Raw genomic sequence first — 15,421 nt, 5'->3', positions numbered from 1 at the left:
ACAATTAAAACAAGTCCACAAGAGCCAAAATATGACCTTGAATATATCCCTTCTGAATTTAGACACCATATAAAGAATAGATTTGATGCATTAAGCACCAATAACTGAAAACCAGGGGAGTTGTGGGATGACATCAAGAGTATCATCCATGAAGAAAGCAAAAGGTCATTAAAAAGACAGGAAAGGAAGAAAAAACCAAAATGGATGTCAGAAGAGACTCTGAAACTTACTCTTGAATGGACAGTAGCTAAAGCAAATGGAAGAAGTAACAACATAAAAGGGCTGAACAGAAGATTTGAAAGAGCAGCTTGAGAAGACAAAGTCAATTATTATAATGAAATGTTCAAAGACCTGGAGTTAGAAAACCAAAAGGAAAGAACATGTTCAGCATTTCTCAAGCTGAAAGAACTGAAGAAAAAATTTAAGCCTCGAGTTGCAGTATTGGGAGATTCTGTGGGCAAAATATTGAATGATGCATGAAACACCAAAAGAAGATGGAAGGAATACACAATCACTGTACCAAAAAGAATTGGTCGATATTCATCCATTTCAAGAGGCTAGCATATGATCAAGAACCAGTGGTATTGAAGGAAGAAGTTGAAACTGCACTGAAGCAATTGGCAAAAAACAAGACTCCAGGAATGGATGGAATACCCATTGAGATGTTTCAACAAACAGATGACATACTGGAGGTACTCACTCAGCTAAGCCAAGAGATTTGGAAGACAGCTACCTGGCCAACTGACTGGAAGAGATCCATATTTGTATCCATTCCAAAGAATGGTGATCCCTTTCTTTGTAGAAATTATCAAACAGAGTCATTAATATCACATTCAAGTAAAACCTTACTGAAGATAATTTAAAAATGGTTGCAGCAGTATATTGACAGAGAACTTTCAGAAATGCAAGCTGGATTCAGAAGAGGATATGGAATGAGAGCTATCATTACTGAAGTCACATGGATCTTGTCTGAAAGCAGAGAATACCGGGAAGATGTTTACTTGTGTTTTATTGACTATGCAAAAGCATTCAATTGTGTGGATCACAACAAATTATGGATAACATGGAGAATTCCAGAACACTTAATTGTGCTTATGAGGAACTTATATGTAGGCCAGGAGACTGTTGTTTGAACAGAACAAGGGGATACTGCATGGCTTAAAAGCAGGAAGGCAGTGTGTCAGGATTGTATCCTTTTACCATACTTATTTAATGTATATGCTGAGCAAATCATCTGAGAAGCTAGATTATATGAAGATGAACGTGGCATCAGGATGGGAGGAAGATTCATTTACAACCTGTGATATGCAGACAGCGTAACTTTGCTTGCTGAACGTGAAGATGACTTGAAGCACTTATTGATGAAGATTAAAGACTATGGTCTGCAGTATGGATTACCCTTCAATATAAAGAATATGAAAATCCTCATAACTGGACTAATAAGCAGCATCACGATAAATGGAGAAATGATTGAAGTTGTCAAAGATTTCATATTACTTGGTTCCACAATTAACAGCCATGGAAGCGGCAATCAAGAAAATGCACTGGGCAAATCTGCTGCAAACAACCTCTTTAAAGAGCTGAAGAGAAAAGATGTCTCTTTGAAGACTAAGGTGTGCTGAACCCAAGCCTGGTATTTTCAATACCTCATATGCATGTGAAAGCAGGACAGTGAATAAAGAAGACCAAGGAAGAATTGATGCTTTTGAGTTGTGGTGTTGGTGAAGAATACTGAAAGTACCATGGACTGCCAAAAGAACTAACAAATCTGCCCTGGAAGAAATGCAGCCAGAATGCTCCTTGGAAGTGAGAATGGCCAGACTTTGTCTCACTTACTTTGGTCATGTTGTCAGAAGGGACCACTCCCTGGAGAAGGATGTCATACTTGGTAAAATGGAGGGTCAACAAAAAAGGGGAAGGCCCTCCACTAGTTGGATTGACATAGTGGCTGCAACAATGGGCTCAGGTATAGCAAGGATTGTGAGGCTGGCACAGGACCATGCAGTATTTTGTTCTGTTGTACGTAGGATTGCTATGAGTTGGAGCCCACTCAATGGTACCTAACACCAACAGCTTCTGCATGGGAGAAAAATGAGGCAGTCTGCTTCTGTAAAGATTACAGACTTGGAAACCCTATGGGGCAGTTCTACTCTGTTCATAGGGTTGCTATAAGTCAGAACCACTTGATAGTAATGGGTTTTAGTTAACACTTAATCAAGTTAGACTTTAGAAACATTCAGGTGTGACTCTCTAAAATAAGATTGGTGAGAGACTCTTTGTTTGTATAGAATTTCTTTTTAGCCAAATTACATTCCTACACATAGCAGAGTTGAGCAGCTGGTGACAGCTCTGGCCCTGTACTGTTATGCTCAAGTTTTCATCCCTTTCAAAGTCTTGTTCTTAACATCCTTGCTGCTAAATTTGATAGAGAGGATGAAGTTGTCAGGATGCAAGAGGACCAAGAGAGTCTTGATAGAGACTTAGCTATATACCAGTTAGTGCTGACACTTAACTAAAAGCACTGTCTTTCAACCTCATTTCATTTGCTACCTTTACATCTCTTCCTGCATACCTTTTATTACCAAATAAACAACCAACCAAAAGGAAAAAAAAAAAAAAGGCAAAAAAACCTGTGCATGCAGACTGCCTTATATTTACCTTCTTATATAGGGCTACTTAAGGCATTTGGCTAGCTAACCAAAAGGTTGGCAGTTTGAAACCACCAGGATGAGAGGCATTCTGCTTCTGTGAAGATTTACAGCCTTGGAAACCCTATGGGGCAGTTCTGCTCTGTCCTGTAGGGTCACTAAGAGTTGGAATTGACAACTATGGCAGTTTGCTTTGTTTGTTTTTTTAATATAGGCCTGTGCCATGTATTCACAGATTACCTCCAAAGGCATGTCTTCATCAATTACTTTAGTTATTCTAATGTGTTTCCATTCGGACAGACTATTCTGCATTTCAAATGCCTATTCACGTTTATCAGATAGTAATAGGCTTCTGTATAGATTGAATGGGAGCTCTGGTGGCCTGGTACTTACAGCATTTGACTGCTAACCAGAAGCCTAGCAGTTCAAACTCACCAGCCACTCCTCAGAAGGAAAACTGGGCAATCTACTTCCAAAGAGATACTGCCTTGGAAACCCAAGGAGGGGTTGCCCTGAGTTGGAACTGACTCGACGGTAGTGGATTTGGTTTTTTTGGTTTTATAGACTGAGTATCTGAAAACTCTTATTTCAGCTAAAAAATCTGATTATTAATTAGATCCCTTCAGATTCTGGACGTATTGCAAAATCATAAAACGCAACACACTGCCGTCGAGTCAGATCTGACTCATGGCGACCCCTTCTTGGGTTTCCGAGGTACTATCACTTTGGAATTGCCCAATCTTCCTTCCGAGGAGTGGCTGGTGGGTTTGAACTGCCAGCCTTCTGGTTAGCAGTCACATGCCTAAGGTACTACACCACCAGAGCTCCCATCATAAAGTCCTATTTAAATGCTGAGTATTATTTCAAATTTTACCTAATTAAAACTTTGCAACCTTGTGATTGCCTCCTTAGTTTACTGGAATCCCAAGTATTGATAGTTGTATGTTCCTGCCTTCCAATATTCTTTTTTCTTAAAACAGTTGGCATGTGGATTATCTAGAAGATCTTTGTTTAGAGGTTGGCAATACCCTTTCTTACAGAAGAAAGATGAATACTGAAGTGGTGTAAAAACAATACATTACTAGATTCAAATATATATATATTTGAAAACTTAAAATGTATCTCTAGGTTCTGCTTTCAAAAATATTTCAGATAGAATTTTCTGAGTCAGAGAAAAAATTCTTACAGTAGTTCAGTTCTAATCCAGCTCCTTCCAGATCTTCCTCATAAAAGGAACAAATGATGGAAACTTTCATTGTCATGGGAGATTTTTATGCAGCCATCTGTAAAGGAGCAGATTTGAAATGCAGGGCATTAATTTTAGTCGATTTTTAAGTTTTTAGGCAAATGTTATGGCTCTGGCTCTAAAATGTTAAGAAAATATTTATTCAGTGGATTGTTTTCTTGCATATTCACAAGTTTCCTATTGTTGTTAGCTCATCAATAATTTTTCAACTATATTGTACTGAGTCATCTGAATGAGTTTTCATTAGTGAGTAATTTATTATACTGTGGGTAGAAAACATACTTTTCAAATTTGCTGTCTTAGACAAATCACGTGTTTAGAAGTTAATAAAGGTTTGAAGATGTACTTTAATATAACTAACTATACCTCAATAAAAGTTTAAAAAACATACTCAGCCAAATATTTTATTAACATATCCATCTTGGAAGGAAGGAACAGCTGATACATCTCAATGTCACTTCCACTGATTTGTGTTTTTCTTTTTTCTCCTTGTTTTGACAGAACGAAAGCCCTTGTCTTAGAACTGTTGGCAGCTGTTTGTCTTGTCAGAGGCGGTCATGAAATAATTTTATCAGCATTTGATAATTTTAAGGAGGTAGGGTACTTTATAATTTCTAAAAGATTACTCACACAAATATCTTATATTTGGACATCTTTGAACACAACAGTTTACCTTTTCGTTTAGGTCTTAGAAGTTATAAGAGTTCATTTTCAGAGATGATGCTGAGAGGAAAATAATGATCTTGGTCTAAATATCTTAAATGCGTAGATTTCTTTCGTGTCTCATTTCCAGGATAAGTTAAAAATATTTGCATTACTCATTTTCCTTTGGAGAATTGGAAAAGCCAGTTTGAAAACAAGTTTTTTTAAAATGTACATGGTTTTCATTAGACCGGATACTTGATAATCTACCATCTAAATTTTTATGTACTCTTTCATCATTGTTACTTTCCTCAGATCATATTTATTATCATTGTTTTTTTGGATGCTATGTAAAGCCTAGAAAATAAAAATACAGACATTGATTTTAGGAGTGTATAATCTTAACCAGGTGGTTATGTCACAGATAAATAATAAACCAATGGACACGGATGGAGGAAAAGGGCCACTAAGTAACTGTACAAGAAGAAACAATTATGTGTATATAATACGACCCCAAGAATTACTACCCAAAGTATCATGATACTATGAATGAAATAATAGCTAGTTTCTTTTAGTAATGTTCAGTATTATATGACCATGAAAGGTGCCTGTTAGCACTCCCAGTACGTGTCTCATGTCTTTGAGGTGGGCAGTTACAAAGGTAATGGTAGGCACTTGAAGTGCCCCCAGGTTATGTGAGGACCCCTAGGCAAGTTGTACTATATTCTGATAATTCCGTTTGAGTCCATGTACTTCTGGATTAAGTCCAAAGTTGGATGAAAATCCAGATTTTGGACTTTCAAACTGTCACCTTGTCCTCTGGAATAGAACTGACATAGTATTTGTTGATGGTCTGTGTCAGGTACACCCAGGAAGTTATTTGGTTCTGCAATAACATCTGTGAGGCAAGTATTCATCTCTCCATTTTCAAAGAATAAACCTAAAATTCAAATGCATTATTTGCCTGTGGTCATATAGCTAGTAAGTGGCAGAACCAGGGTCATTTGTTGCTTCCCATCCTAAATGCTTCTTTCATGAAACTGTGGTGACATTTGGACCGAGTTGTGTGTGAATCTCCTGAGGAAAATACTGAATTAGAAAGGGACCTCTGAGCCTCCCCTTAATTGTACTCCCTATCCCAACTTCCATATGTACTAGAAAGTGACCCTGTAATGGCATACATGGACTGGAAAGTTTCCCTGGAAGATGTGAACAGGGAAAACAGTCCTCCTAATCCTTTATTTGCACTGTCTCCCCCATTCCATCACTGCTTGAATCTTGCTGTTATCCATTTTGTCAGTGCCAACCATGGACAAATCCAAATATTGACATTTTATCTGTTCAGCCCTAGTGATAGTAAAAAAAAATCCAGGTTTAAAGAAAATGATAAAGAATAATGGTGACCCTTTAAATTCACATTTTTGGCTTTCAAAACAAATAGAGACTTCAGAGACAAGAATATGGGAATGCTTATTTGAATATTTTTATATAGTAGATATAATGTATAAATTTTACATTTATAAATAAGGAGAGGTATGTTTGGGTGGATGGTATAATATTGAAGAGAAACAGTATGTACAGCTATGAGAACTGTCAGACCTTTGCAAACTTTATCATTAAGTCGTGTTTGAAAATACCACATGCCAAATCCTTTCTATACTAGAAGTGCTTACTTATACAAGTACCAGTGACCGTTGTTACAATAGGAGCTCTGGTAGCATAGTGCCTAAGGCCTTTGACTGCTAACCAAAACCCAAGGAGGGGTCGCTATGAATCAGATCTGACTTGATGGCAGTGAGTTTTTTTTTTCTGGTTGTTACTATATGGTTTATCTGATTATACGGTAGGTCAAATTATGTCCTAAAAATATAATTGTATTGTGTCAGTTTTAATTAAAGCTAGTAATTTATGAGAGGAGAGTTAATTTTGTTTTCTTTTAGGAAGATAGAGTGTCTTTCTTAGGTAGAGTAGACACAAATATTTGCAAAATTGAGTTTTAACCAACTAGTATCTGAATCACATATGGCTTAGCAATTTAGGGCATAGTGTGTGCTTAGTTGGAAAAAAAAAAGTAATCCTACTAATGGCTGTCTGGTAGTGATAAGAGCTAATTTTCAGTCTGAGTTTTTAGAGCTTTAACTAAAACCTACTTCAAGTTTTAATTTCTGAAATTATTTATAAGTGATGGTGGATGTTTAGATGCTGATTCTCCTTGGCACAGGCACTTGCATTTAAGAGAAACAATACTATGTAAGAGAAGGGCTACAGAGCTGGTTCTGTGAGCACCCTTGGCTTTCACTAACCTCATGCTGCGATGTCCATGTAGAACCAAGCAAAAGGGTTACCCAATTAGCCATGTGAATGAGGACAAGGCAGGACCATGTCTCTGGGGAAAGTCATTCCAATGGGTAGGTCAAAAGAGCACTAACCTGCTTATATGTCCACTCTTAGTATAGAAAAAGTGTTAACTTTTTATTGACTTTATTTTTAAAATGTCCTGACTTTCAAAGCATTGTCTTTTCAATCCCTCCCTCTTTTTTTTCTCCCATTTTTACATGAATGGATTCCCCCCACCCCTTACATATCATAGTGAAAGTTGTATTCTTTAATCTTTTAAGCCAAAATGTCATTGGAATCTTCTGGCTTTAGGAAGCTTTGGGAGCCAGCTGTTTCTCATTAGAAAAAGTTGTCCATATGATCTGTGGTGCCCATGCAGATAGGTTTCTGGTCAATGAATGATACCTTTTGAGTCACCACTGGCAGTGAGTGTACCAGATAAAATAAACAGGATACCAGAGAGTAGGACCAATGAAGAGTCTTTTCCCTCAAAAACATTGAGATTTCTATCCCTTTTAGTAAGCTGGGATTCTATTCATCTCCTTAAGAAGTTATGAAGGGATTTGTACTATTTATGCTGGGGTGGGGGAAAAGAGGAGCTCATCAACATCAGACATAAGTATACAGCTTATACAAACAGAGTAAAATACTTTAGAGTAGCCAACCTTTTTGGGCTTGATCACTGTCAGAGCATAGCAGAGCAAACTACTACTACAATGTGGCACCAGAATGCTGAAAGGTACTTTAGAGACCACACATCTTACATATGTAACAGGATTTTTTTTCTCTCAACCTCTGGAACCAAACATATCCATTCTGTCTAATTTGACCACAACAAAAGAATTCAAAAGGAGCCTGGTGGCACACTGGTTAAGCACTTAGTTACTAATCAAAAGGTTGGTTGTTTGGCCCACTAGCTGCTCTGTGAGATAGAGGTATGTGGTAGTCTGCATCTGTAAGTATTATAGCCTTAGAAACCTTTTGGGGCAGTTCTACTCTGTCCTATACTGTTGTTTATAAGTCAGAATCAAGTCAACAGCAAAGGGTTTGGTTTTTTGGTTTTAATTAATTTAAATGTAAATTGAAGCAAAGTATCTTTTTAGCTCTTGGTGGATTTATGTGCTTGGGGGGGGGGGCCCTCAAGTTCAATTATTATTCAGAATCAAAACAATTCCACTATTCTACATTTTCCCCAAAAGAATCTTGCTACGTTTCTTGTAACATCTGAGATACGTGTTCTAGGAAATAGGAGCACTTCCACTTTAATAGTAGCTGATTAATATTAAGAATATTAATCCAAGGCCTTGCTTGAGGTGGAGATAGGGGCCTAAGAGGATGTTCCTGAGTGAGAACATACATAGACTCAATGAATATGATGATAAGGGAGTTTTAATTACATAAATTCAGATGATACACTTTTACCAAGCATGGTGAGTGATTTATTTGAAAACATGATGTATTGAGTTAGATGGAGACTAAACAGTTGGCAGTCAACCACTAGGTTCTTTGAGTTCTTTTCTCTTCAAATTTTTTTTTTTTAAAAAAAAATTAACATAAAGAGAATCAACACATCTTGTTTTGGTGTTGAAACATCTCTTTATGAAAATTTGTGACCCCAAAATAAGGACCAGTGTGAAAATAAGTCATCTCTTTTTCCTTATTGGCTAATTTAGCCACATGGAAGGATGTACATCTTCCCTGAATTAATTTTTTTTTTAGTTGCATGGCATTGTATATTTTTGATCATTAGATCTACCAGAAAGAAAAATAATGTTTGAAAGTAAAGGTCACTCTTTTTGTATTTGTGTTAGTTCTGGGTCTTGTATGAAAGAAACAGAAACAACTCTAACTGGCAAATAAGAGTTGACTGGAAGATGTTGAGAAGTGCACAGACTGGGGAAGGAGGCTGGGGAACCAGTCTTGGAAAATGGGCAGGCATTTCTACAGTGTGGCTAGACTCTGGTGGTGCTCTTGACATCCAGCCACCATAAACATTATTTGGGATCTCTTGCTTTCTCTTCTCTCTCAAACAACATGGACATACTTACTGGTTAAGGACATCAATTAGCCACCACTTCAGATTCATAAACATGATATTTGATCCTTTTTGTTGTTGTTGTTAAAACAACCTTTAGGTCTTCAACTTAGACCTTGATATACTCAATTTTTTCTTAGTCTTACTGTGTGTGTGTATGTGTGTGTGTGTTTAATATTCTTTGATGTCTGATATAACTGCCTTACTTTAAAAAATTGTCTCTAAAAGTCAGACAAAAAAAAGTTCCCATTTGAAATCAAAGGGGAAAAGTGCCTTGACTCCAATGACTCTGCAGTGAAGCAACCTACTATGACACTAGCAATTAAAACCTTTAGAGGGCTTTGGGCCACCAACTTCCAGACTGCTTGGAGATGCACTTGGAATTCATCAGGCTGCCAGATTGATTATAACTGTGTTCTCGTCTGCGTCCATAATGAGAGCATCTGGCTTTGACAAAAAAGTCTGAGGTCGGTTATTAAAAGCTCACTTCCCTCCCATTTATAACCTTCCAGTACAGATACATGGAGCCTTGTCAAATGAGTCACTCAAGACCACCATCTCTCTTCTACACAGCACTGTTGGCAGTAGCCATTATTATTTTCTTTTCTTTTTTTTGCTATTGCTAGAAGGCTTCCTAAGAAAGCTGATGTGGTTTAGCTACTGGGCATCTGAAAGCACTCGTGCTACACATTATTAAGTTGATTTAAGAAAGCCTGTCAAGTTTTATTTACAATGGACCAAATTGGGCAGGAAGGGGAGCAGACATTTTGGTGTGCTTCCAGCGTCTTCTGAGTTTAATCCTGTTTTATCTAACCTCTTGAACATTTGAAAGCATAGGACTATGCTAATGACTTAAGTGGTAAAATTTTCAACATGGAGGGAAGAGTATGTATTTTTTTTCTGTCTCTTATTGAACTATAAGTAATGTATCCTCTCAAATCTCAAACTTTGGGAGCCATAGTTCTACAGTGTTGTGTATTTCACCATGTTAGGTCAGAATTAGATTGAGCTAATTTACCAAGACTCTTTTCTGGCCAGTCTGTTTTTCTAGGATCAAGAAGCAAAGTCACAGCTTTATGTGGTATTAATGCTGCTAAGTAACTTTTTTTTTTTTGGTGGGGGTGTATTTATTAACTGTTGCAGTTATCACTTGGGCATAATAAACTATGTCCCACTTACTTTTATTTTGCTTATGGAGTCTGTGAATCAGAGCGTCAGACTTGGGCATACTAAGGATGAATTCTCTCCATTCCATGGTGTCTAGGGTCTCATCAGGGAAGATTAGATGGAGTAGGGGCAGGAATTCATCTGGAGGCTTCTGGGTTGTGAAGACTCAGAGGATGCACACAGTTGGTACTACCAACCAGAGTATCTACATGTAGAGCTGCTTGTGATTTGGACTTTTCATAGCATGCCAGCTGGGTTCCATGGAGGAATAATCAGAGAGCAAGCATTCAAAAAGTCACAAGTTGCAAGGTTTCTTCTTAGTTCGTCTCAGAAGTCAAGCATTCTCACTTCTGCTGCATTCTGTTGGTTACAAGTGAGCCAACAAGGCCAATCCAACTTCAGTTATTGATGGTGAGTGTCAGGACCGCAGTGTAGAAGTGTATGTGGGATAGGAGATACTGCTGTGGCCATCTTTGGAAAATACAATTTTCAATAACTATATGAGAATTAATAGTATATCTACAGTTGATCCTCTTCTAGGGCCTCTCTCTTCTTCACTCAACCCAAAGCTTTATTTCTCTTCAAGACTTAAAAGCTCTGTAAACTTTATGATTGGAAATAGAAAGGATGGTTACCACTTCTTTCAAGCTATAAACAAACAATATTGTGAGACCTTTCCTAGAGGAGAAAGGAGATATTTTCATATAATTCCCAACTCCCTTGTGATAGACTAATAATTGCTCTATCATCAATGTCTTTGTTGTCTAGTAAGACAATGAAGCCTGGTATTCTGCTTATACATTAAGGGATGATTTATGGTAACTTACTGAAAAAAAAAAATTGTGAATATTTGAGTGGCCACTATGTATCAATAATGTTGATAAACACTGGAAGTAAGAAAATGAATAAGACATAGGCCTTACTCTTTAAAGGAGCACTGCCCTGTGGGTCCCCCCACCATCAGGTTACTTGAGGAAAGAGATAAATATTCTGAAAATTATAATACTGGGCTTTATAAAGATGTAATGCACAGAGAAGGAACAAGTAGCCAAGACTAGGTGAGAGGAGGAGAGCAGATGCTGTAAGACCTCTCAAGGGAGGCTTCCAATAGAAGTAGTGTCTGAGCTGAGTATGAATAAGGGTTAACCACGTGTATTAGTTTCCTATTGCTGCTGTGACAAATTATCACAAACTTGGTGACTTAAAACCCAACAAATTGATTCTTTTATAGTTTGGAGATGAGAAGTATAAATAAAATAGGTCTGCACGGCAGCATTCTTCTGGAAACTCCAGGAAGAATCCTTTTCTATGCCTTTTCAGCTTCTAGAGGCTGGCTACATTCCTTGGCTGTTGGCCCCTTCTTTCCTTCATCTTCAAAGCCAGCAGCCTAGCATCTTCTCCTTTCCTGCTTCTTTTGTCACATTGCCTTTTTTCTTTCTTACTGATCTTCCTGCCTCCCTCCTATAAGAACTCTGTGATTTTAATTTTTTTGGTGTGATTACCCAGATAATCCAAGATTATCTTCTTATCCCAAGATCCTTAACTTAATCACATATCTAGAGTCCTTTTTACCAGGTAAGGTAACATGTTCTCAGGTTCCAGTGATTAGGACATGAACATCTGGGTAGTGGTAGAGTGAGGAAGCCATTTTGTACAAAGAAACCAAAACCAAACTCACTGTCTTCTAGTTGGATCCGATTCATAGCAACCCCTCCGTGGGTTTCTATGCTATGAGTCAGACGCGACCCCTCCTTGGCAGTATCATTATGGAAGTAGATTGCCCAACCTTCCTTCCGTGGAGTGGCTGGTGGGTTTTAACCACCAGCCTTCTGGTTAGCAGTCAAGTGCCTTAGGCACTATGTTACCAGAGCTCCCTATACAAAGAAGGTGGTATGTTAATATAGCTTTACACCACCACCATAACCAGCCATTGCTGTTGAGTCCATTCCCACTCATAGCGACCCTATAGCACAGAGCCCCCTAAAGTTTCCAAGGGTGTAATCTTTATGGAAGGAGAGTGCCACATCTTTCGCCCGTGGAGCAGCTGGTTCTAATTGGTCACCTTCTGGTAGCAGATGAGCGATGAACCACTGTGCCAGCAGGGCTCCTAAGATAGCTTTAAGGAGTTTAATTTGTCTTGAATTTTCCATTTTAAAGAGGGCAGAATATAGTAAGAGGGGCAAAAGAATGGAATAGGAAGTTAGAGACAGATCATGAAATGCCTCATTGCTTATCCGAGCCTTCATATTGCTGTGTCACTTAAAAGTAACAAGGAGCAGCTGTAGGAAATGTGTTCCCCAGTCTCCTTCAAGCATTGGCTGTTTAGATTGATTTCCTCTGCTGGTAAAGAAATTGCTGTTTTGTTTTGTTCCAAAAGTCAGTTGGCATTGGGCTCAGCATGAGGTCACTTTGACAGAGCAGGGTGTGGTTGGAGTCTGATATTTGTCTCAGAAATTTTGCCATTCATATTTCTCATTTTTTGGTTTTCTTTCTCCACTGATAGCCATCTGCTCCTTCAGCTGCTGTATTCATTCATTCACTTCTAACAATCTTCCAGACTTTACTTTGATGTGGGCCTGAGGGAGCTGGGGGTGGGTGGGGGGGAAGTACAGGAGGATAATGATGCTCAGGGACAGATCAGATTATCTCCTTATCTGTAGCACATTTGTAGAGAGCTTTGCTTCCCAATCTGACTTTAATTGTATCCCAACCCTCTCCACAAGCCTGAGTGAAATTTTATACAAGGAGCTCCACCCTCTATTGTCAACTCACTGCCATTGAGTCAAACTCTTAGTCTTAGCGACCCCTCCTTGGGTTTCCAAGGCAGAAGTAGATTGCCCAACCTTTCTTCCAAGGAGTAGCTGGTGGTTTTGAACCTCCAGCCTTCTGGTTAGCAGTCACATGCCTTAGGCACTGCGCTACCAGAGCTCCCTATTTTATCATAGAGCCATTAAAAAAAAACAGAATGCTGCTTCCTTGTTTTTATTCATATAAAAAGACCATTTCTAAAACTTGTGCCCTTTGCCAACTGTAAAACAGTTGGTGTATGTTTCTTCATTTCATATTCTTGGAAAGTAGCAATGGAGGAGCCTGAGAGAAAGCATGTGAGAGCTGTGTTTAGACCCCACGGATTCTGAAACTGAGACTGATAATGGTCTCTGAACATGGAGATTTTACCTGGGAAAGTGACTTGACACTCAGGAGTTGTTAGGGTTGTAATGTACTTAAGGGCATATGAAGTACTCGGCTGTGAGTTGATTAATATTGGCAAAGTCATCATTAATTCTGAAAACCATTAAAATGGTAGTTCTATGTTCCCAGTCAGGATTTGGTTGCCATTCTTATTTATTTCTGCATTTGTTGTTGTTGTTGTTATGTGCCGTCGAGTACGGCCCCGACTCATAGCGACCCCTCCTTGGGTTTCCGAGGCAGTATCACTATGGAAGTAGATTGCCCAACCTTCCTTCCAAGGAGTGGCTAGTGGGTTTGAACCTCTAGCCTTCTGGTTAGCAGTCAAGTGCTTTAGGCACTACGCTACCAGAGCTCCTGATTTCTGCATAGTAATGTTAAAAATCAGTTTGAACATTACCAGTTTCTATTTCCTCTGTAAAAAAAACTGCCTCTAATCTTTCTCTTCCTTGTCTAATACTCATTTAATTCCTAAGGAAAAAAAAAAAAAATGTCTATATCTTGGCATATAAGTATACTTTAAGGAGCCCTCGTAGCACAGCAGTTAAGCACTAGACTGCTAACCAAAAGATTGGTGGCTCCAACCCACCCAGTGACTCCACGGGGGAAAAATGTGACGGTCTGCTTGCATAAGGATTGCAGACGAGAAACCCCTGTGAGCAGCCCTGCTCTGTCCTTTGACGGTCACAGTGAGCTGGAGCTGACTTGATGACTCCTAACCGGATATTTGCATGTTCTGTGTATTCTAGCTGCTTTTTTGTTTTATAGAAGTGAACATAGAAAATGATTTTTAGATATCAAAGGGTTCTAGATCATAGGTCTTTTTAGAAGTCATTAAGTTCAGTGCAAAGCCCCAGACACAGGGCCACATAAATCGCCTTACTAAGTAAATAAGCTTCCATGTTCCAATATAGTTGTAAAATAATTATCACAACATTTAGCCTAGAATGTTAACTAGGAAAAAGGGTAAATTGTATGTGTCTGTGTCTATTAAATATAATGACATAAAGATGTATTTATGCATGGTAATCAGCCCTAAAGGGAAACAAATGACAAAGATTTGAGGAAGCAGTGTTGCTTTTATTTTCAAATGTCCATTTATATTGCTGCAATGTTTAAAAAAAAAAAAAAAAAAAAAAAAAAAAACCCCACTGCCATCAAGTCAATTCCGACACATACCAACTCCATAGGAGAGAGCAGAACTGCCCCATAGGGTTTCTAAGGCCATAAATCTTTATGGAAGTAGACTGACTCATCTTTCTCCTGTGGAGCAGCTGGTGAGCTCAAAGTACCACCCTTTTGGTTAGCAGCTCAAACCTTTAGACACTGCACCACCAGAGCTCTTTGCTGCAATGTTTAGGAAGTAATAATGCCTAACATAGCTATATTGTTCTTATTATCTGGGGTCAGATTTTCCTTCTAGCAGTATTTTATATATCCTGTTTCCTCTAGTCTAAAGATGCTCAGCTGTCTTTTGTGCAATAACTCTCCAAAATTAAAGACATCATTGTTCGCCTTTTCTTCAGAACTAAAACACAAAATCAAAAGTTTTGATAACTTCTAGAAAGTTTGATAACTCCTAGAAAGCTGTTGAGCACTTATATTTCTTTTCATGGAAATGGCATTATTACAGGATCATGAGAGTTTGACAAATAAAAGGCATGATTTTTGTCCCATAATAGTTTATATCGTCTTGAAAAAATCAGGACCGATCTTAATAGATACTTGGTTAAGGATCAAATCTATGCTGAGGTCAACAGTAAGAGTATAGTAATCCACAACTTTAAGAATTGTGCTTATATTTACATTTTTATTTTCTGTTACAATGTAAAGTTGTAGATATCATTGACTATGAATATACTTACTAAACTTGACTTCCTGTGTGAGCCAAGTTCAAATTTCATTTAAAGTTTAAACACTTGTGAAATGTAAGCACATTTTTATTTATTTGGGGCCTATAGTCAATACATGGGAGCTCTGGTAGCATAGTGGCTAAGACACTTGCCTGCTAACCAGACAGCTGGCGGTTCAAACCCACCAGCCACTCCTCGGAAGGAAGGTGGGGCAAGGTTGGGCAATCCTACTTCCGTAGTGATACTGCCTCAGAAACCCAAGGAGGGGTCGCTATGAGTCGGGGCTGACTCGACAGCACATAAC

At 38.4% G+C, this 15,421-nt stretch overlaps 1 protein-coding gene across 1 annotated transcript in view; it reads left to right on the top strand.

Annotated features, from left to right (window-relative positions):
- The window catches only part of FMNL2 (formin like 2), a 429,889-nt gene that overhangs the window by 359,156 nt on the left and 55,312 nt on the right, over positions 1 to 15,421 (top strand). Inside the window, exon 9 of the mRNA XM_042783649.1 lies at positions 4,396 to 4,489. Coding sequence (XP_042639583.1) covers positions 4,396 to 4,489 — 94 coding nt within the window. The remainder of the gene's footprint in view (positions 1 to 4,395; positions 4,490 to 15,421) is intronic.

This window comes from Orycteropus afer, unplaced genomic scaffold (genome assembly GCF_000298275.1).
Source record: "Orycteropus afer afer isolate SDZICR_OR568_19922 unplaced genomic scaffold, OryAfe1.0 scaffold00023, whole genome shotgun sequence".
In the NCBI taxonomy this organism is placed as follows: Eukaryota; Metazoa; Chordata; class Mammalia; order Tubulidentata; family Orycteropodidae; genus Orycteropus; species Orycteropus afer.
Note: the sequence above shows the minus strand (reverse complement) of the source record. Positions and strands in the feature narration are given on the sequence as shown.